The 21,828-nt window shown below is 36.9% G+C and overlaps 1 protein-coding gene across 7 annotated transcripts in view; it reads right to left on the minus strand.

The window, feature by feature from the left end:
* HELZ (helicase with zinc finger) overlaps nucleotides 1–21,828 on the minus strand; it is a 90,259-nt gene that overhangs the window by 9,211 nt on the left and 59,220 nt on the right. For all 7 annotated transcript variants that reach the window (XM_054846453.1, XM_054846451.1, XM_054846452.1 and 4 more), the window contains 11 exons: nucleotides 21,080–21,225; nucleotides 18,441–18,588; nucleotides 15,385–15,568; nucleotides 14,195–14,423; nucleotides 9,848–10,052; nucleotides 5,857–5,908; nucleotides 4,826–5,019; nucleotides 2,171–2,381; nucleotides 1,613–1,689; nucleotides 907–1,474; nucleotides 296–536 (listed from right to left, as the gene is read on the minus strand). In XM_054846453.1, coding sequence (XP_054702428.1) covers nucleotides 296–536; nucleotides 907–1,474; nucleotides 1,613–1,689; nucleotides 2,171–2,381; nucleotides 4,826–5,019; nucleotides 5,857–5,908; nucleotides 9,848–10,052; nucleotides 14,195–14,423; nucleotides 15,385–15,568; nucleotides 18,441–18,588; nucleotides 21,080–21,225 — 2,255 coding nt within the window. The remainder of the gene's footprint in view (nucleotides 1–295; nucleotides 537–906; nucleotides 1,475–1,612; nucleotides 1,690–2,170; nucleotides 2,382–4,825; nucleotides 5,020–5,856; nucleotides 5,909–9,847; nucleotides 10,053–14,194; nucleotides 14,424–15,384; nucleotides 15,569–18,440; nucleotides 18,589–21,079; nucleotides 21,226–21,828) is intronic.

Consider the following 21,828-nt stretch of genomic DNA (forward strand, 5'->3'; position numbering starts at 1 on the left):
TTTATAAACACAAGGTTGTTACTCTCTATCCATTCCTTATTCCATAAATACAGCACTGAAAAGCTCCATAAAAGTATTTTTTTTCACTACAGCTTTACTACCCAATATACTAACAGAATAAAGCATAACACATAATAAAAGCATAGTTGTAAGTCAGCCTGCCAACTATTTTAACCTTCATAGTAACAGCAGCAAAAAGCAATACCTTTAAGTGTCTTGCACTTGATCACAGTGTTACAGATAGGTGCCCACTGCTCAATTTTATACAAGCTCTGATGACTCAGTAAACAAATACCTTGAATATGTTGCCTCTGTTTCATCTTCTGTATTACTGGCAAGTTTCCAGTTTGCCCTAACTTGCTGCTGTTGATGCAATCCAATTGGTTGCTGAGGAAGATGTGGTAGATGAGGATGGTGATGGTGTTGATATGGAATAGTGCCTTGACTGAGATAGGCATTATGTTCATTCCATTGCTGTAACCTGGCTTGTTGTTGCTGCCTTATTGTTTCCAAAGCTACATTTCCATGCATACGATCTATAAAAATAGTTTTAAAAAAAAAAAAATTTATCTAATGCCCCTTTTTAAAGATCTTTATGTCAGAAAAAAAAAATACTTTTTATACAGTTTATTCCAGGGCCTATTATATACTAACTGCATTGCAGTGTATAACCTGGTTATTTAAATTATATGGAAAACCATATAAACATGAATCTTCTAATAAAGTGCTGAATATTCAAACATGCCTCAAGCAGCAAATTATGCTCAATGACATTACTTATGGAAACTAACCCAACAATGACCCAATTCAGAGCAATATGCCTGAAAAGGTAAATACCTCCTTCATTTTCACTTCAATGTAGTTATAATTGCACACTCTGAATTTAAATAAAGAAAAGTCACCTACCTAAAGTGTCCCCTAAGGGCATTCCTGATGGATTCTCTTCAATGAAATTGTTCAAGTGGGTTGGCAGAACAGGGTTGTGCTGTGCAATGGGCCTCAAAGGATTATTAACTTCTTGTAACATAGGTGGGGGGTGTTGTTCTGAAATCACAGCATCTACAGCAGGAGAATGTGGTCGGTGGGGAATTGGATTATTAAAAAAAGATTGGCTGGGGCCTGCTTGGTAAGCGGGGGAAAGCTGCGAAGTTTGTGGAGGCTGCTGATTCAAATGATTATGCTGCTGAACTACCTGGCTTTGCTGGGGTGGCATTTGGTTTTGTTGTTCAGGCAAATGATTTTGTTGTTGACTTAAAAGGTTTTGCTGCTGTTGCAGAGGATATGGCTGCCTTGGTATCTGCGACAGGTGCGGGAAGTGGCGATTGGGGACTGCATACTGTGAGTGGGGTGGGGTGAGGTGTAGATTCAGCTGCCTGGGGTTAAGATTATCTTTGCGATGAAATTTAGCATTCGGATAAGCAACACTGGAACGTGACTCTGGGCTTCTATTCTGAGAATTTGCTTCTAAGTCAACCTGGCAAAAGAGAATGAAAAAAACTTTGAAAATTCACATTAAAAACACCAAACAAAAACCACGTCAGTGGTGAATAATTTCAGAGGGAATATTAAAACAAAACACACAAAAAACCCAAACCACACCAAACAAACCCACCTGCTTGGATTCCACAGGTTTCTTCTCAGGTGTTCGAATTTTACTGATTTCAGGTCCAGCAGTGTTTTCATTCTTACCTATAAACATTTAAGAAATTAGTTTCAGTAGAAAAATGATTATTTTGAAGTTTTTTCCAGACACAGGAAAATTTAGACTTATTAGTATAGCATTTACAGCATCACAGACATTTAATATAATTTACCCAAATAACACTTTTCCTTTAATCTCTGCACTTTGTTCTTTAATCATCACTAAGTAGTTCTTCCAGCCTAATTGCAAATAACATCAGCAGTAGTTACCACTGGACTGCAGAACAGAGACAGATGAAATATACCCTCAACACACTCACACCCCAGCTTTGATTACTTCCTCCTCTAAATCTCACAAGATCTTAGTTATTCTATTTGTAACGGCAAATCACAGGTTATTTCCCCAACTCTGTGGAACCCTCGATTTCACTTAAACGAGAGAAAGAAAGAAAAAAAAAAATTCTTTTCACAATACCCTAAAGTACAAACTCTCTCAGAACTAATTTGCAATGCAATTTCAACAACTAACCATTTCGACTTTGTTCGTGTTGCTCCTTGTCTGGATGCTGAAGCTGCTGCTGTTGTCCTATGCTAACTGGTGAATGATGTCCCAGGCCATAAGGTATAGGAGACCCACGCCCATGTGCCTGTAACAGGTTCATATTATATGCCATAGCTGCTTGATGCGTAATGATTCGAGGGTCAACTGCAAACCTACCCTGATACCCCGTCCATGGTACCTACATAATTTTAAAAGAAAAAAAAAAAAAAAAAAAAGATGCAATCTGTCAGGGTACATTAAAGGAAGTAAAGTAACAAGCACACTGATATTATGTGAGTAACAAGCGGTTTTCCATGCATCAGCTGACCTGGCACACTAGCACACAACTACAGGTGGTGCTGGAAAGGGAGAGCTATAAGGGCAGCCTAGCAGCAAGGGGTGAAGAGCAAAGATTTCAGAGGACTACTCTGGGTAAAAAAATTTTGTATCGAAACCCATTCTTGTTTCAGTGGTTTCAAAATTCAGAGAGAAAACACTGATGGGCAAATTGCATATTAATAAACTTTACATTAATCTCCTCTAAACAGAAGTGGGTAAAGTTCAAGAAAATAAAAAGCCCTTTCTCCTGGTAGTTAGAAGAGACATTAGGCTATGGCTCTGGGGGGAGTCTCTAACCTGAGGAATTCTTTATGGTCCTTTTACCACCCAGTGTTGTAATCTTGTAACACAGAGTGAGTGGACATACCATGCCTCTGCACCCACAAGACACTCAGTGAAGTGAACAGGACTGGTGGCAGAATCAAGAGACTATCCACACGTTAGGTATGACAGGGCCACTCCAAAGTGTCTGTGCTACTGACACAAGTATTGCAGATCATCTTCCTAAATATTTGAAGTAAAATCCACCTCCTGAAACCATGCAAAAAGGTCGGGAATTTTTACAACATTTTAAATTTTATTCCTAAAAGGAATGCAAAAGAAGACAGCTCTGTCTTCTTTTAAATTAGTTCAGCTCTGTCTTCTTTTTTAATTTAGTTCAATTTCTTCCCTGTAAAGGGAATTTATTAAAAGGAGGAAAATGTATGAAAAAGAGGAGAGTGCAGGGAAAGCAATCATCAACACTCGGGCTGACAAAGCATCCTTTACTGGTGACAGCAGACTACCTCCTCATGTTTTTACCTTGGATATGAAAACTGCCCTAAACAAAGCAAAGAGATCATTTTATCTTACACAAACAGAAACACATTTTACTTCAGTCCCTACTTGTTTTAAGTGTAACAGCTTTCATGCAATTCTTTTTTTAAATTCGTATTTGCCCTTGAAACGTGCACTTTGAACTTTAGCTTTAGGCTACTATTGCATCTGTACAGCCTCAAATCATCTCCAACAAGCTTCTTTTCAAAAGCAGCTGTCTCATTAGTACCACAGTCTTCCCACTTAATTATTTAAAAAAATCCATCCTCAGGGAAGGTGAGCTCAAAATACTTATTTTTAATATTTTTTTTGATTGGAAATACATAAAAATATATTAACCTTGGAACAATAAGACAGAACTTTTTAAATGATCTTGTCTAATATTAACATAATGTGAGCAAGCATGACAAAGATACAGCTGCTGGCCTTCTCATTGCATTTAAATTTATCCATCAAATGCAGATTTCTAGTAAGCTAGGAAAAAGGAAAATTCCTTGACCTAGCAAAGAAAACCAATCTATAGCTGCCAGCTGATCTAAGTCATACAAATGAAACTAGAGTTTCTACAGCATGTCCTCTATAGAGCATCCAAACCTAAATTACAACAGAGGACTTGTATAATTATTAAAACCCAAATGAATTGTATGCCGATGTTTAGCATTACGAATGGAGTTAAACACATCTGCATGTGTGGGTTCCATGTCCTTCATGTCTTCAGGAGTTGTGTACAACACATGTATGTTACTCTACAACATTACTTCTGCAGCCTTTGTCCTTTCCTCCCCATTCTCCTCCTGGAATATGTGACTGTGGAAGTTAAAAATAAAGTAGAGACTGCTCCTTTAATTTGTGTAAGTTTTGGTGAGATAGTTTTATTTGTAATGCAAAATTCCATACATAAATGTTGCCTAAAAGACCTGATTAGGGATCTTCACTGTGTTCTCACATGTCATTAAGGAAAAGGATTGGAGAGGAAAATGGTTTGCTATGAGGTTCTGGAAGGGGAAAACATCCCATTATGCTTATTTTTCTTATCACTTCACTTCAGACACCTTGCACTTCAGACATCCAAAGCTGGTAATTTAAACTGTATGAAACCAATAAAGAGAAACAAGCTCTGTCTGAATCGCCTATGTCTCTCCAATGATTAAGAACTGGAGTAAGCAATTAATTCAGATGCAGGTATCTCAAGTCAGATGAGACAGATCCCACTGGTGTGCCTAAGTCTAGAGCTGAGGAAAATACACCAAATTACATGAACATGAAATTGCTTTTAGGCTGCCTGGAGTTATTTGTGGGAGCAACATTTTTAAGTCCTCACTTTCTGGTGGTCCTCTGCACAGCCAATCCTAGAGCCAGCTAAGCCCACATAGGGCTCTGAAGTCCTGAAAAAGTTTGCAAAATATTCACTAACTGATTTTGCCATTAATTTTTATACATACAATAATTGAGGGGGAAAGGGGGGAAACCCAGAAAGTGAATTCTTACAGGCAAAGGCACAGACATGACCATATTTCCTCCATAGACAGCAGGTACATATAGAATACTTGTCCCAGTGTGTGGATCTATCCTTTGAACAGGACTTGGAGATTTCCCCAGATTGGGGTGAGGTCCCAGAGGAGGGGGGGGAGGAGTATATGCTCGGATAGGATTTCCGATTAGAACAGAAGGATTGGGCTGAACTGAAAAGAAAGAAAAAGAAAAACAAAAGATATATACATACAAAAAAAGAACATATATACACAAAAAGAACATGAAGACTACCTCTTTCTTTCTTTTTTTGTCTTAATAGCATCTATCTTTATAAACCATGTGTGCAACTCTAACAGCATAGGTCTGACACACCAAGAGAAAGCATTAATCAAATCCTGTATCCCATTTCAAAAATTTGAAGAGGCAGAAAATATGAGTTGAGATACAGAGACACAGGTAGCTGGTAACTGCGTTAATAAAAGAATGTCCCGAACCAATTAAATATGCTGACAGAGTAGCTCTTAAACACTGCATCAAAAACTAGAATCATGCTCCTTTCTTTAGCAGGGAAGACAAGCTTTAAATTAATGCTTTTTAAAATTAATAACAAAATTACTAAGCTGTTGCATGCTACCTTGCAAAAGTACAATCAGTACTATCCGGATATATGACAGCACAACGTAAGTGCAAAGTACATCATAAAACAGTGCATGCAATATAATGTTCTAACTCTTACAGTGCAAATACACTGGTACAGTATTTTACATGATGGATTTCAAACACAGCCATTTTTAAGAGGCCAACAACAATACTGTGTTAAGGCTCTAAAGCCAGTGCACACACAACCTATAAAGGGATAGCCTCGGAAATACCTAATGTCCACTTAACAGTCTATAACCTGTTTCCCAAATGCACACGAGAAGTAAATGGCTTTCAAATAGGGAACAGACCAGATAGTAATTTGACATAAATTGAGTATCGACTTCACTGAAGCCAAATCAGCGTGAGCTCAGAGGAATTCCTTCAGCAACAGCAGAGATACTTACCAATTCCATCAGGTGGGAAATGGTCATTCTGGTTATGATGATGGACCTTGCCCTTTAAAGGAGAAAAGCAATAATAGTGATGGTTTGCATTCTTATGTAAACCAAAAGCTTTTTATTTCAAGTGAACATTATAATTAAATACGAAAATAGAGTTTGAAAGAAGTTAGCCCAACATTTTATTCTTACACATTCAACTGCCCAGTTACAGCAAACTATTTGAGTTTCCTTTCTCACCATTTTATTTCCCACTGTCTCACTTCTTTTAGAAGCAGCACCCAGTACTAATGTAACCCTCAGTACTCCTCCATAGCAGCTCTTAGTGGAAGTATGATCCATTTTCTTCTCCAGGTTTCAACTCAAGAACCTTGGAGACCAAGTAGCTGCCACCAGTTTCACTCAATAGCTCACCCAGCCTTGTTAGACATTGCCTCCCTACCCCATCTCATCAAGCAGAAGTATCTGCTTCTAGACTGTGACCCCTTAGAGCCTGCTCCCCCCAAAAGCACAATATAGTAGAGTCAAGAACCAGAGTACTCTGGGGAAAGTGTTTTTCCTTGGTGAATTGTACATTACAAAAGGAGTTTAAAAGAACTGAGTTATCCCTCCTACATGCTCATGAGTTTACAGTGACAATTAATTAGTTAATATTCATAAACTGTGAGCACACATTCAAAGGCTGGTATGCTCTTAAGTCTTTTGTAGGATAGGAATACCTTACTTAATCTGAACCTAAGAACGTGCACAAATTTAAAATAAATCTAAAAACCCTTTGATGCTGCAAAACTTTTCTTGCCCAGGAGATAAGTCTAGGCAGTCTTCCATCGGTCTGAGTAAATTAGTCAGGGTACAAAGGCAGATTGTTTGACAATGGTGACTCATGCATAAACTAGATTAAAGAACTGATCTCTTCCTCTTGTTTTAAAAATGAATTACTTAAAAATAAAATAATAATTGCTTTTCATTGCAGTACTTAAAAGAAACCTGTTTATTCACTAAAGAGAGCAAGATTCAATGTGAAAATGTAGAGGAGCTACATGCCTTAACCACTCATGGTTAGTACAAAGCATTTCCATACCTGTTATGCTGCAAGTTAGCATCAAGCTGCATGTGCAGAAGCCTAACAAATCTCTGTTCTACCTACCATACTTGTATTTTATAGTGGCCATATTTTTAAAACTGAAATAGCAAATAATTACATGAATTCCTAAGAATAGCTGTCCTGTTGGACAGGAGCTTCAGCATGTATCAGATTGGTAGATATAAGTCAACTGGGGCCATTTGTAAGTTGGGGAAGGGAGGTGCTGGCTTTCTTTTGTCTTTTTTTGTAATAGTTTTGATGGCTCAATGATTTTATAATAGTCTATTAATGACTTAACTGTTACAGTTTCTCAAAGATTTCCAGATCACGATTCATTTCCCTACCCATCTACAGAACACCTAAACCTACACTTTAACTGACGGCAACTGAGAGCATTGGAGCACAGATACACTCAGTTTCCTCTAAAAACCAGCTCTACCTTCAGCGTATAAAAATCCACATTACATAAAGGCACTGATAGGAAACTCTGACTAAGATTTAGGTGACTTCAGGCAGTTAACAGCATTCTCACTCCTAGGATCCCCCTTTAGTCAACACACAGGAGAAGAGAGCATTCTCCAGAGACTTAAATCAGACCTGTGGTCCTCACTGACCATATAAAATATCTAGGATGACAATGCATCCCAACGAAGTGCCTGAATCCTGGCGGAAAAGCTGGAGCACAGGCAGTAAGCAGGAGGTGGGCAGAGTTGTAAAATTCAGAGCCTCATTTACTGTACGCTAACTACCCTGGGGGAAGCTCCGAGTTCTGAAAACTTTCCATTTCCACATCACCGCCTTTAATAAAGGCTGTGCCTATGCAATTCTGCTGTTCCTTCCACACTTCCACCATCCCCAGCCAAGCCACACAAACGCAGGGGAAGGCAGATGCCCTTACAGACAGGGCTGCCCTGAAGCACAGCAGCCAGTTCCATATGAGCTGTTTGCTTCTCCCAGAGACAGGACTGAAACTTTTTTTCTTCTTTAAAAAATAAACAGCAAAGAGGGTTTTAATGTCCTTACATAAATCCAAGAGCAATTCTGCTGAATAAGAAGGTGCCGTCTTTCCAAAATCACTTTTCACTGCTTATGAAAAACAAGCCCTGAACTGCACAGATGCCCATAAACTCACCACAAAACACTGTATCGGCAGAGGTTGTTCTCATTTTTTCACTACAAAATACACCAGCACTAGGTTTGTAATCTTTCATCTTTTAATGTTAAATATTGTACTTAGGAGGTCTAAAATAAGCAAAGCTAACCATCTGCTTTTAAAACTTGAGCAAAGGGAAGAGTATCACTTATCACAGCCATTTTCTCTGTGTGTGTATTACCTGCTTGCTTTACTTCTGTTACTGCACGTGCTAGCTGTCAATTGTATTCAGAGGGAAGAGATTTAATTATAATTATGATATAGGTGGTTAAAACACTTCAGAACTTAAGCTGATAGTACAGTGCTGGCAGTTCGAAAGTGTCTCTTCTGATTTCTACAGCACAAGCGCTTAGTTTACTAACAAACTGGAAGAAAAATAAACAGAAGTCTATTCACAAGACTCTCACTTCCCCCAAACTCCCCCTTTTTTTTTGTTTTTAATGTACTATACCTGCATTTTCAAACACTTTTCTTTCATTTTAGGAAACAAAAAAATAATAATAGTAATGTTCTATTAGGAAAGAAAATGCATTCAAGGCTGAAGCACTCATGAAAAATGAGAGTGCAGCGATGACTTTTTAAAGACAATCATTTTTTAATTTACAGTTTTCTGTAAGCCTAGTGTTTTGACACATGACTAGATGCTTTAGGAATCTGGTGCTTGTTTCAGAAAGTAATGCATCTTGATGAAGAAACCAAATGTTCTCACTTACAAACTCTCTTTTGGGAAGTACTGCCAAAGGGAAGGCTTTCCTTTTTGTACTGTTAAAGTTAAAAACCTGTCATAAAAATTTCATTTAAATGATACAGCCTGCAACAAAAATGCAAAGCTGTGGAAAATATGTACATTTCTTCCTTCTTGTACAACAGAATTCATCACAAAGCTGACAACCTGCATTTTAGTTGCATTTCTAAACACAATTTAATTAAATAACTCAAATGATTTTGAAATAAACTACAAAGACCTATTAAAATACAATTTATTACTAATATATCACCCCCCAAAAAAGCTCCAAAATCTACTGTTATTCTTTATCATCCTACAGAAGCTATGTATTTTCATCACTTCTTTACCTGCTTTCATAAAAACAGCTGATAAATTTACCACTGAGTGGTATTTTCATCTCTCTACCCTCTTGATGCTAATGAAATCTGACCTTCTGAAGGACATTATCAGTGAGCTAATCTAGGTGATATACTGCTTTACAACAGATTTTTAATTAAATCAAACAATTATCTTACATAAGTCCCTGAATTTTAAATGTGATTTTTAGATCAAACCAAATCGCTTTTGGCTATTATTTTGTGGTTTCCTTATACTCCCTGCCACTGTCTGTATTGACCTGTTGTTTCTCGGGGTACAGTCAGAGCACAAGATGCTTGGGATTGGGATCACCTCTTCTTCAGGGGGTTTAATTTGGCTTATCTAAATACTGAGGCCAAGATCCATGGTTGAAGTCTGTCAGGGTCATTGCAACACAGTCAATGAACATGCCAGAGTGACCCAAGGTATATGTTTTGGTAAGGAAACAAGGCTTGGACAGCCCCAAGCTATATTGCTAAATACTATATTATAATATAAGTCTGGAGCTTTCACCTGAAAATGCTGAGGATCCCTATGGAATTTGCATTCCTATCTGATTGCATTGATGCCATTTTAAAACAACAGCTTGTTCCATAAACCTTTTATATAATTTCTCAAAAGGCATTCTACATTCACTTTCACTTTCTGACAAAATTCATCATCAGTAAAGCTTTACCTTTGGTGGTGACTGCTGCTGTTTGGTGGTATTCGCTGAATGTTGATGCCGAAGAGCTCGGGGGATAAACTCAGGAGCCAGTGGGTTCAACACGTAAGTTTTCTTTAATTCCAAAGCTTCCAACTGAGCTTTGATCTGTTCAAATGTGATACCGTGGAGACTTTCATTCTCATGACATAGGGCAATAAACCTTTCCCAAAATTTCCTACAGAAACAATTTTTAGAAACAACAAAAAGGAGTAAGACTCGATGGCTGTTGTTAAAACAGATTTAACATAACTGGGTGGCATTTTTATTTTCCTGAACACTCATTTTATACACCAAGCCATCCATCCTGCAACCTGATCCACACATCTGTACCCCACAGCATAATGTAAAGTTCCTCAGTCATTTAAAATGGGCATATGGATCTGTCCATGCATATCAGATCACAGCCCTGGGTGTATATCATGTTTCATAGTAATGTCATGGACAGGTCTAACTTGGATTTTTTTCCTAGAAGACCAAACACAGCTTAAAATTCTGGAAAGTATATGATTTATGGAATTTATTAAAGCTCAAAGAGTCACAGGGATTACATAGATTTTCAGTCCCAGAAGATACCAAAAAGATTCTATGAATTTAGGCAGATTGTTCAACTCCAGCGTCACAAATACCAAAGTTGAGACACACCCTCAAAACTACTCTTATGAAACACTTCAGTCATGTGAAGATTAATATGTCAGGAGTTTCTAGAGGGCCTCTGAGATCCTCTGGTGGAAAACAAATAAACCCATAAATTTTATTGCATGTCAGATATATGTCTACAACCTACAGAAGAAATTTCAAGCCCGAAAGACAACCATCAGATGGCACATGGCTTTCTCTATGAAAATTCTGCATCCAACTTTTTGGAGGGTGGAGGGGTTATTTAAACCATGTAATAAAAGAACATTCCTACCAGTCTTCTGCTTTCTCATGACATCTTTCTATTGCTTATTAAAAAAGTCTTTACATTTTAACATCCACAGCAGCATTAATACAAAAATTTCATACTTAGATGAATTTTATTTTTGGGGGGGGGGACCTCAAAGGAACTTTTTGGGTGAAGTTACTTAAGCTTAAAAGATATTTGAATAAGATCTGAAGATGTCACTTTAAAAGAAACTGATTGAGCTGTTCTCAAAAAAAAAATCAAGAATAATGAAAGCTATTGAAAAAGAGGATTAAAGAGACAATGATCTTAAAGGTGTGCTCGACTACAACTAAATCTAGTTTACCCTTCAGTAATGAGGTCTGGCGTATAAGCAAGCACTGTTACTTCAGTGTTGTCACCCAAAACCTGTAAAATGAGAGATTGCTGCACACCAATTTTTACAGCAGTGTCACATTTTGCTGAGTAGCTGCCCTTTGTGGAAAAGAATAAATGTCTTTCTTGCAAGAATACTGTAATGTTACTGATGTATTTAAGAATTCAAAATAGTTTTCCCTAAAAGCCCATCTTCTGGTGTGATTTTATAGAGGCAAGAAATGCTCTTTTAAAATTCAGGATGCAAGATGGCCCTTTTTCTGCATTTTGCTGTAAGGCAAATATATCTTGCAAGGTTTTAAGTAAGGATTAAAAACCAAACTGAAATACTTCACTGGGATGCTTTAATGATGGAACTCCCTCTGATTAATCAATTCAGTCACCAAACCTACTGCCAAGTACCACAAATCCACTGAGACCCATCCACTTTTGCTTAAAATGCCCCAAGCTGTCCTTCTACACATGTAACACTTGTACTGGGGTGTAAGAACAGAAAATAAAATACTGCTGTCTCTGTCTTACAGTGTGCTCTGCAGTTTAAAGGGAGTGTCTGCCAAAACAGCCCTGTCTAGTCTGATTGTAACACACAGAAATGTAATGATTACCCTGGGCATACTTCACAAAGCTCTCTACAACTATCATTACAGAGTCTTGACTCATTTTGACAGGTATTAGAATATTTATAAAATTCAAGTACTCTCTAAACTTTTTTGAGGTCTGTTTTTCCTAACGAAATGTCACTTCTCTCAGACTTCTGTACTCCTGTTGTACTAAAAAAGAACCATCTTTCCAGCAGCATGCCTAAGCCCCTCCAGCACTATTTTCAAAGAGTGAATGTTCAATTATTCAGTGAAACAAGACAATGGTGTATTAAAGGGAAAGCTTGCGATACATCTTAATAAAGCTTCAGTGCTCCTTGTTTCTTGATTATTTTTTTGTTTAATAATTTTGAACAGCCATACATATATAAACAGCTGCTGGTCTTCCAAAGGCAAATTCAATCCCTCTACTGCCAAGCCTGTATATTATGTGCCGTGCTGATAGCCTATACTTTTATTTTAGTAAGTTTTTGCATGCCCTATTTCAGATATTTTGAAGAGCCATACTTGAAGAAACTGCTGAGCCTCCGCATTTGAAAACTGGGTCCCCTTTGGGTATCTAATTTAAAGCCTCAACACTCAGGCTTACATGAAAATTCAAGACATTATCTTCTTCACTGGGATTTAGAGAGAATAAGGGACATGGTCATTCTCCAACAAAAGCTGCATTTAGACAGATGGTTAGAGAACCAATAACGGTCCTAGATGCTAGCTAGACTAACTAGGGATTACCTATCTGACTTGGGTAACACTGCACATCCCCAGTGTAGGGAAGAGAAGCAAAATTCATCAATTAAGAGTGATTTCTGAACAAGCAGTAAGAGAAATCTCAGTCAGCACAGCATGGCAACGTCCACAGCTAAGTCATGTATCTCTGCCGCCTAAGCTGATGAACCAGAGACTGCACGAGCAGACTGTAACAGACACTGAGCATTTGTGGATCGAGTGCTCGGGAGGCACAGAGCGCTCTCATATCAGTTAGTTACATAAACCAGATCATGTCTAAAAACCCATGCAGGTAATGGGAAAAGTGAAATAAAACCATGGCCATTGTTTCTTTTTTAATAAGACATTATTAGCAGTTTAGAGCAGATCGCTGTACTAATGTACGGATCCTCTTGATGTGTCACCAGCAGAGAAGTGGTTAAACTCAGCTTGTATTTCATAGATGCAGTAAACAAAGGTTTGGTTTCCATTTAGGTTTTCAATTCTCATCTCTGAAAACCACATCCATTTTCAATACAGTAGAAGAACACGCTCAGGAAAGAAGAATACAACGTGGATATAACAACTGACTAATACATATTTTTAGCTGTATTATAATAATGTAGTCAGTGCAGTGTTTCCTCTCTTCGAGAAATAAGCCTCAGGGTTTATCTCTGATCAGCTCTTCCATCGAAAAAGAAACCTTTGAAGAACAAGAGCTTGGTATCCTTAACATTAGTGTTTACATCTCTCAGCATTTTTTCACATTTCTTCATTTAAGTCTATAAAAAGTAAATTCACTCAAATCTTAATGAGTTTTTTCCTAATGTCATGAAGATATATAAAAATATAAATAATGGTTTTCAAGTCTTCTACTGTCATATGACTACTGTAATATTCAACTTTAAAATACTACATCACAATTTTTAACTCCAAATGATATATTACTTTTATTTATCTAAAAATTTTTAACATTTTAAATTTTAATTAATTTTTAATTTATACCAAAAACCCCACTAAAAATAAAATTCAGAATTTGCAATTGTTACTGTCAAGTTAAAATTAGCACAACTATAAATACATAAAAAGACAGTTTATCAATGACCAGGTGGTAGATCTCTCATGCCTTTTTCTCTGTAGGTTGTTATGGTGACACTGTGACTCTGGATAAGAAGGTAAAACCAGAACAAAACAAAAACCCAACCAAAAAAAAAAAAAAAAAAAGCCAGAGTTGTCCATTTGTAGAGGATATTAAAACTCTTTGCCTCTCATCTCTAGTGGTTTTCTTCACTATTGTTGAGAAAAGTCCCCTCGCTTCCCTGTCAGCAAGACTCACTAACCAGGGGACAGAGCGGCCCTTGCACAAGTGCATGCTTCCAGCTCCAGAGACTTGGTAGATGGCATCGCAGGAATTGGGCAGCGCAGACCGGCACTGCTCTGTCTCCGCAGGGCTACAACTGCCTGCGGGGTACGCTTCTGCGGCGTGCTTTGGACAAGCTGCAGTGACACCTGCAGATTCAAGCCTCTGCAAGAGTTGGGAACACAACTAATGCTTTACCATCTTTATGGTATTTCTATGGATATAAAAGTGAAGAATTTCAATTTCATTATACAGTTATTTTAAGGGTTTAAATACATTGTGTCTTATTTGGCACCTAAAAGAACATCCATCATTTTACTCAATCCATCAGTCATAGATAAACATGTTTTCTAGTATCCTTAGTCCTGATTAACTAAGGAACATATATCAAGTACCTGCATCTTCCAATGGAACATAAAGCAATAGGATCTCCCACCACAGCTACTAGGGATTGTGCTCTTGTAATGGCAGTGTTGAGAAGTTTGTAGTTAGACAGAAAACCATAATCCAAGTCTTCTGTTGAATCCTCCAGTAACTGCTCTTTCCTTTTAATTGGTGTTTGCTTATGTTTGCATGTATGCCGTGTTCGTACTGTGCTGAGAAACAAAACTCTAAACTGTTTTCCTAAAATGAAACAAAAAACAAATGTCTGAGATAATTGTAGCTATTTCTGCTAGTAACACATCATACCACTGCACTTGCCAGTCAGATTTCACACCTAGATATTCTGAAGAACTGACAGCTACCCTTCACATGAAGAGCTTTATGCAAGAATAATAAGATTTTAAAATTTTAAAAGATGCACTATAAATAGTATATTCTATTACAAGAATATTTCCTCTTTAAAAAACTTATTTTTCATCTTGATCTTAATCGTTCCAGAACTTTCTAAAATGCGAATTATCTTTACAATGTTGCCAATCAGCCAATAACAAACCTTAGATTTATTCTACCTTAAAAAACTCCAAAATTCTGGACATTCTTCTTTCATATTTTAAAATTTCTGAAATATACAAATATCTACCATGAAAAAACAGAACACACCACTCGCTGTCACTCAGTTACTTTATTATCTTCCTTTGTTTATTACTGACTAAAAGTGCAACCTAGCAACAAGCTATGCCTACACAAAATTCTTGTTATCAATGTGATCCCAAGAACAAATATCTAAATTTGTGGTCCCCTTTTTACAGTCTATGATACAAATGCAAAAATCAGTAAAACATTGTAAGGCTAAAGCCTTGTTAGCTTTTTATTTGGAACTCTGTTTTTCCCCTTACAATAAAAAAATCTATCAGTTTCCACATTTTTCACTCCATCGATTTATTTTTTAAGTAAGTTTGAATTTAATTTTGAAAAAAGATAAATCTCACATCCATGAGTTTATTGCTTTGGTATTCAATGTTGGAATAACATCTAATCAGCATACTTGCCAGTTTGATTTTGATACATCAGTTTTTATGGGCTACATCACAGCTCTACTTTTCTTCTGACCATTTTATTATTTTAGTAAGTCTTACTTAACTACATCAGTCACATTTTTTACTTCCTTAGCATATCTTTGAGAGATATAACTATTACTTACCCTGAACATTTAGCACTCTCTCCACACTGACATCAGACAGTCTTTTTTTCCGAAGTTCAGCCCGAATCCTGAACACTTGATCAGCATAAGGTGTTACGACACCTATACTGCCATCGTCCAATTTGCCCCACGCAACAGGCCATTTTCTTCTTAATTCTTCAACACGCTCTACTACTTCAAACACCTTAAAAGAAAGTCAGAATTCTTAAAAGTATGTTCCACTGAAGATCATTCTTTGAAATGGAAGGAGAATTTGAATTTTAAAGCTCTAAAACATTTACATGTCACAGTATTACAAAGCCTTACTGAACAAGCAATAATACTGTTGTATTCTGTAGTGATCCTCTAAAATATCACGTATTAAAACAATGTATTTGCTATCCAGCACCTTTTTTTAATCTTGAAATAAAAGTTGCCTATAAAAAATGTCACCTTTAAAGTACAAGCTGGGAAATTATATTAATAACCTTAATTTTCATGCTTCTGTTCTCATGAAAATGTCAAGTGCAGTAGGACCTTTCTTATCATACTTTAATTTCCATAAGTAAATATATTGCCTAAATAGTGATCATTTTATTTTTATTCTGGATTTTATGTATGTCATATTAGAGTTTGATAACTCTATGTATACCAGAGCACAATCACTTCCCATTCCAGAGGATACCACCAGGAGTTTCAGATTATTCATCAACTGCTAGTTCATCTCTATTAAATACTATTAAGTGTGCTCTCTGAGAAGACTAACGAGTAATAAAAACTGAAAACCTCCTCGTACGAGGAGACAGGCTCAAGTAACCCGCTGCCAAAAAGCGGCAGGCATAGCTTCTGTTTTAACACGCTGAACAGAGATACTGCACCGTAGAAGGCTTTTCTGAGTAACTTCATGGGAGGTTTGTGGGTTTGCTTGGGTTTTTTAATATTTGCATTCAATACTTCATTTAATATTTGTCAGTATGTCATTCAGTAAATATTTATCCGGCTATTTAAAGCACGATAATTGGTGAACGCATTTTTCCTATAGCATCACAAATGCAAGCCCAGTCTCTCAATGGAAGCTAGGCACATAGTCTTTCTACAAGAACCTCAACGATTCTTAACTTTCTTCCCTTCCCTATTCATCTCATTTTCTCTGGCTGTGGGAAGGGAGTGTTAAAAATAAATTCAATGCTCTTAGCTTTTATATTATCTCTTCTTCAAATTGGTAAGTGGGAATTCTAGAAAATTTTATGGACATTTCAGGAACATGAAAAGTTATATAAATTACAATGGCTATGTACAGTAGTACAAAGCACAGTAGTTCCTAACTGCTAAAAGTCTGTTGTTTCATCTTGACTTCTTACCATTTATGATCTGATTATATGACATTGATATTCTGTGTTTGGGTTTTTTGGGGTTTTTTTAATGAATCTAAACTGGGACAGTTTACTGAACAATTCAGGTATTTCAAAAAAATCAGGAGGAAACTAATAAAGCAAAGGAAAGATCTGTTAAATTCTTAAAAAGTCACAAATAGTTTATTTTTTATAATTTCAGATTTTCAGAGGGCAGTTAAAATATGTGGCTGGTTTTGAGCAAGTCCTGAATATAACTTCTTGCAACATAAATTCTTGTATTTAAAAACTAGTTCTACTGACAAAAAGGATACTAGAATAAACTTTGATATCTATAAAAGCCATAGCACAAATATAATAATTTTTGCAGGTATTGTGACAAGCTTCTCTGAAAACATACAGCATTAACACCATATAGCGAAATTTTAGAATTAAGACTAAAAAGGGCAAGTGTATTTTCCAGATTAATGCTCAATATAGGCACCAATGAACCAAAAGATGCCCCAATGCAAACATCCATTAAGGGTCAAACAGCAAAAATCTCCCTCATCATCCAAATTTCAGTTTTCCTTGTTGGTGTTTAAGCAGCTGTTGTCCTTCATTTCTGCCCTTAGCTATTAATGACTCACAATTTTCAGACAGTTACTTGGCCACTGAAGATATTTTTAGGTTTTTTACAACTTGTTTTAAATGGCAAAGCAATCCAAGTAGATTAATGAAAGTAGTCAGGTGCCTTCAGTTTTTTCAGTGATGTGTCCAGAAGTCATTGAAGTTTCTTATTTTAGTAGATATTTTAATACTTCAAAGAATGCATAACAAGCGCAGTGTAACAACAAGAAGGAGGTTAAAAATTGTGCATCAGATGCACTGCACCATGATCAACAAGGGAAAACATAGCTCTGCAGTGCTTCATCACAAACACTGCTGCCAAACTGCAACCTAACTTCAGTTAAAATTCCTCGTAAATTTAAGAAAATGAGTGATATTTCTTTGGTTTTCTTTAAATGTCAAGGACATTTCTTAAGACTTCTTTTTGGTGGGAGGAAAAGGAGTTGGGTCAACCCCTCCCTAACTTGAGGTGACTGGAAAAAGGTGTCTTCCACTACGAAAAGTATTACCAAGTCAGGCGGGAGGGTGGTGAGGTGGGTGTTTGGGTTTTGGTTGGTTTTGTGGGGTTTGGGGTTTTTTAACCCAAGGGAAGGAATGAAAGTAATTTTTGAAGAATACAAATAAATCTATGTGAAATAAACATATTGGGAATAAGTTCTCATCGAAAAAAGAATCTCATCTGCACATGATCAGTTAGACACTGATCCTATATGTACTAAAGCAAATACGGAATGTTACTCCAGAGGACTCTTATCTGAGTGGGAACATTTCTACAACAGTCAAAGAAATCGAAGTTTTACTTCAAATTGCAGTTACTCTCAGTTGCTAAGATACATCCATCAGACTGTCACAAAAATTATCAGGAAAGACATCCTGAAGAATGAGCCCAAGAGCACTATATGCTGCTTGCAATTTGCAAAGAAAAAAAGAAGATAAATTAGTGAAAATGTTTACTACAATTGCAATGTTCACTATTTCATGTTTAGCAAACTCCATGTTCCTCTCTCCTAGTAAAGGACAATTTACGTCTTCTACCTACACTGAGTGTAAACCAAAAAATTTGGGGGGATGGGAGCTATAAGAAAACAACAAAGAACAAAGCCAAATAAGAGTTACCTCTGCGTTATTGTAAAAAGCTGTACTATTTTTTTCCTGCACATCTTCTCCACGTGCTGTGAAGAAAGTCAAAGGGTAGAAATCTTTGTGTGCTGGTTGCTTTCCACTTGCCATCAATTTGCCTTCATAGAAAAGTTCAGATGTATAACTGTAACAAGGCAAAACAGAATAAAATGTGGAGTCTACATATGAGCTTACTGATAAAATATGCAAATCTCACTGATAAAATATGCAATCACAAAATACTTCATAAGGAAAACAGAACCACTGATTACTATTCAGTATCTTCAAATGATTGCTCTGAACTGATATTTCCGTACTACAGATGGAGCAGAAGGCACTAAAAATATGCTTTTTCAACGCTGTTTCTACAAAGGCAATATTTTCTTCTAATCTAAAGCTTGACAGAGTTACTAACATTCTCACTCATGTTTTACTCAGAAGATCTGGTAGCTTGAAACTGGGCAAAAGGAACGCTTGCTGTTTGGGACTGGTTATTCCCCAGGTTTGCTGGACAATGAGCCTGCTTACATCAGTTCAAAGTTGTTGAACTTGGAAGATAAAGTCACTAGAGATGTCACATGTACTGAGCACAATGCAGGCCAAGCATTCAGCTTCCAAGCAAGCTTTTCCTCCGTGACTTCTACTCCAGACCAATCTATGTTGCTAGTCATCAGAAACACAACCAGAACAAACAGGCATTACAGAAGCTGGCTGACTGAAAAAGAAATGAGGCAAGAACTACTTTCATGGTGAAAAGCAGGAGGGAAGAAGGCAAACTGAATGGAAGACAAAAAGCCAGCAAGAAGAGACTGCAGGTTACTATCAGTAGTACTGTAAGTTCTGTATACTATTGCATGCACAGTAGAGCTAAACTAATGTACTGGCTTTCATTAATTAGTGAATTCTGGTATAATTTTGAATGCTCAACCTCCAACCTTAATGTTCTTCGGATATAGCTCTGCGGATGCAGTAACATGAATGCAGCCTGACATGAAGGCAACAAAAGCAGGAGACTGTGCAGTCAGTAGGCCCACCAAGTTCTTCCAGGCTTCCAACTATTGTAGCTTAAGATGTAAATAACTGGTCACAGAAAAGCTAAAGAAACTAGCCTGCAACCAAATCATCATCAAACAACTGCAGCCCACTACTGACCAGAACTGGCTCACGCTGGACAATCCTGAAAGATATGCAACTCTTCTGTGGATTGAGTTGCAGCAAGCCACTGCTGCCAATGAACAAAACTAACAATTTCTTCTGCAAATTAATTCTTGATAATGAGTTCTCATTAAACAATAAAACACCCTTTCTATAAGGACTGGTTTTTTCCAATTACAGCTCCAATCCAGGCTGAACTAATGGCTTGTTCTTTCCTTAACGTCTTTTGGTCTCTTTACTTCAGTTAGGTAGGTATGATTAATGAGCCCACCATGAACCATCTTCCTACACTTACTTCTGTCTTAAGTGCCATGGTCCCATTTGTCAGGGGAAATTCCACATTATAAAAAAAAAAAAGTAGACTTGAGACAGTCTCCTGAATGGACCACCATCAGAGTATTTAGCAGGTTTCACTTCACATTGCAATCCTTTCTAGTGGAATTAGGCACACTGGACTTTCACCAGACAGCCGACTAGGCCCGCTGGTATTTCTGTAATCCTTATCTTGGTGTTGATCACAGTGGAACTCACTGTCTGAACTCCAACTGCTGAAGTGAATTTTCACAATATTTCTGAGTCAAATTTCATGGAAGTGATCTCTACCAAAAGCTGAAACGATCCCTTCCTTTTCAGATTCTCTCTCATTTTGAACTTACAATTTCAAGAAATATGTAAGAAATTTAGCACCACTCAGTCTATAATTACAAAGTCCATAAAATGAAGACAGATCTAGCTGTGTAATAAAATATGTTACATTCTCACTTTTGATTTCCCACAGCACTTAAACATTTCTGCTTTTGCTTTGAACACAGTGATAACCTAATTAGTATGACTGGATACCAACATAATATTCCTCAGTACATATTTGAGCCAGGATTTAAACTTTAGCATTTTTCCCCATGATTGCACTTATTCTTTCTAGCACAGCTCATGGATGAGCTCATTATACTAGCAGCCATTAGTTTATCATAGCATAAAAATGCAAACCCACTGATTAATGTGTCTTGAAAGAAGTAATAAAAGACAACAACAGGAAAGAAACATGCCCAAAATGTGACCTACTTTTTTCTGTTCATACTTGCATATCCATACATTCCTTACATTGTACATAGCTTACCATTCCAAGATAATCCACCCCAGTAATTCTAAAATTCTGAAACAGTTCAAAGAAACACAGACCTATGTAATATACTGCACAGCAGTTAAAAAGGGAAAGTTAGCGCATCTTTCACAGCCAAAGCATCCCCACCTGAATGAGGGGTCTGTAATGCAACTGCCTAACTGTATCCCTGGCATCTGGAGACCGAATTTCAACCTTGTAACAAAGAATTACTCTACTAATTAACTCTGAAACAATTAAGATTTCATTACAGAAACACATAGTGCTTCTCTCTCCATTCCACTGTGCTTGGCACGGAGTTGTGTTGTTTGCTCACATCAGTCAAAGAAAAGCATGATACAGTGAAAAAGTTCACACCTACTTGATGATAGCTTCATGGGAGCGATAGTTCTCACACAGCAAGATCCTGCATGGAAATTCTGCAGGGTAGTGCTCATAGAGCCGATCAAGCAATGAAACATGAAGGTTTCTTTCCCTGGCAAATTCACTGTAGACAAAAGGACTGAGCTGTAATAGACACACACACACACAAAGAAAATGTAACTGAATATGTGGACTTGGAATTTCATGCTCCCAATATATGTATTTTGCATCAAAACAAAAGTGAAACCTTATTTTTACTGTACATTCATAGTTGGAAGACACATACCATGGCTATTCCATAGAAATGCCCATTCCTACTGTAAAAGTGACAAAAGACCAACATGCTCTTAAAGGAACAATAAAGCATTCAGTAATGAGGTAAAGAGGAAAGAAGAGCCCTTATATCTAAGTTTTTTCTTTGTGGCTTGCACAGATGAACAACTCAGAGTAGAAAGCTGTTTGACCAAAAAAAAAAAAAAAAGTGTTTTGAATGACATTACACAATTACTCTGATAACCACTTTACAGTTCAGTTACTACCACAAATAGTACAGCTCAGAAAATACAGACATTTGTAACACAGTTTTAAAAAGTTAAAATTGTAAGTTGTTGGAAAAACTAAAACCCAAGTGGCCTAGTTTCTATCACACTAAACTACTACTGGGCTTGTTTAAGCATAAGAACATCAACAGCAGGAAAAATAGAATGAAAGATGATGAAAAAAGATTTTCAAAATAGAATTTTAAAA

Source organism: Grus americana, chromosome 18, assembly GCF_028858705.1.
Source record: "Grus americana isolate bGruAme1 chromosome 18, bGruAme1.mat, whole genome shotgun sequence".
Classification (NCBI taxonomy): domain Eukaryota; kingdom Metazoa; phylum Chordata; class Aves; order Gruiformes; family Gruidae; genus Grus; species Grus americana.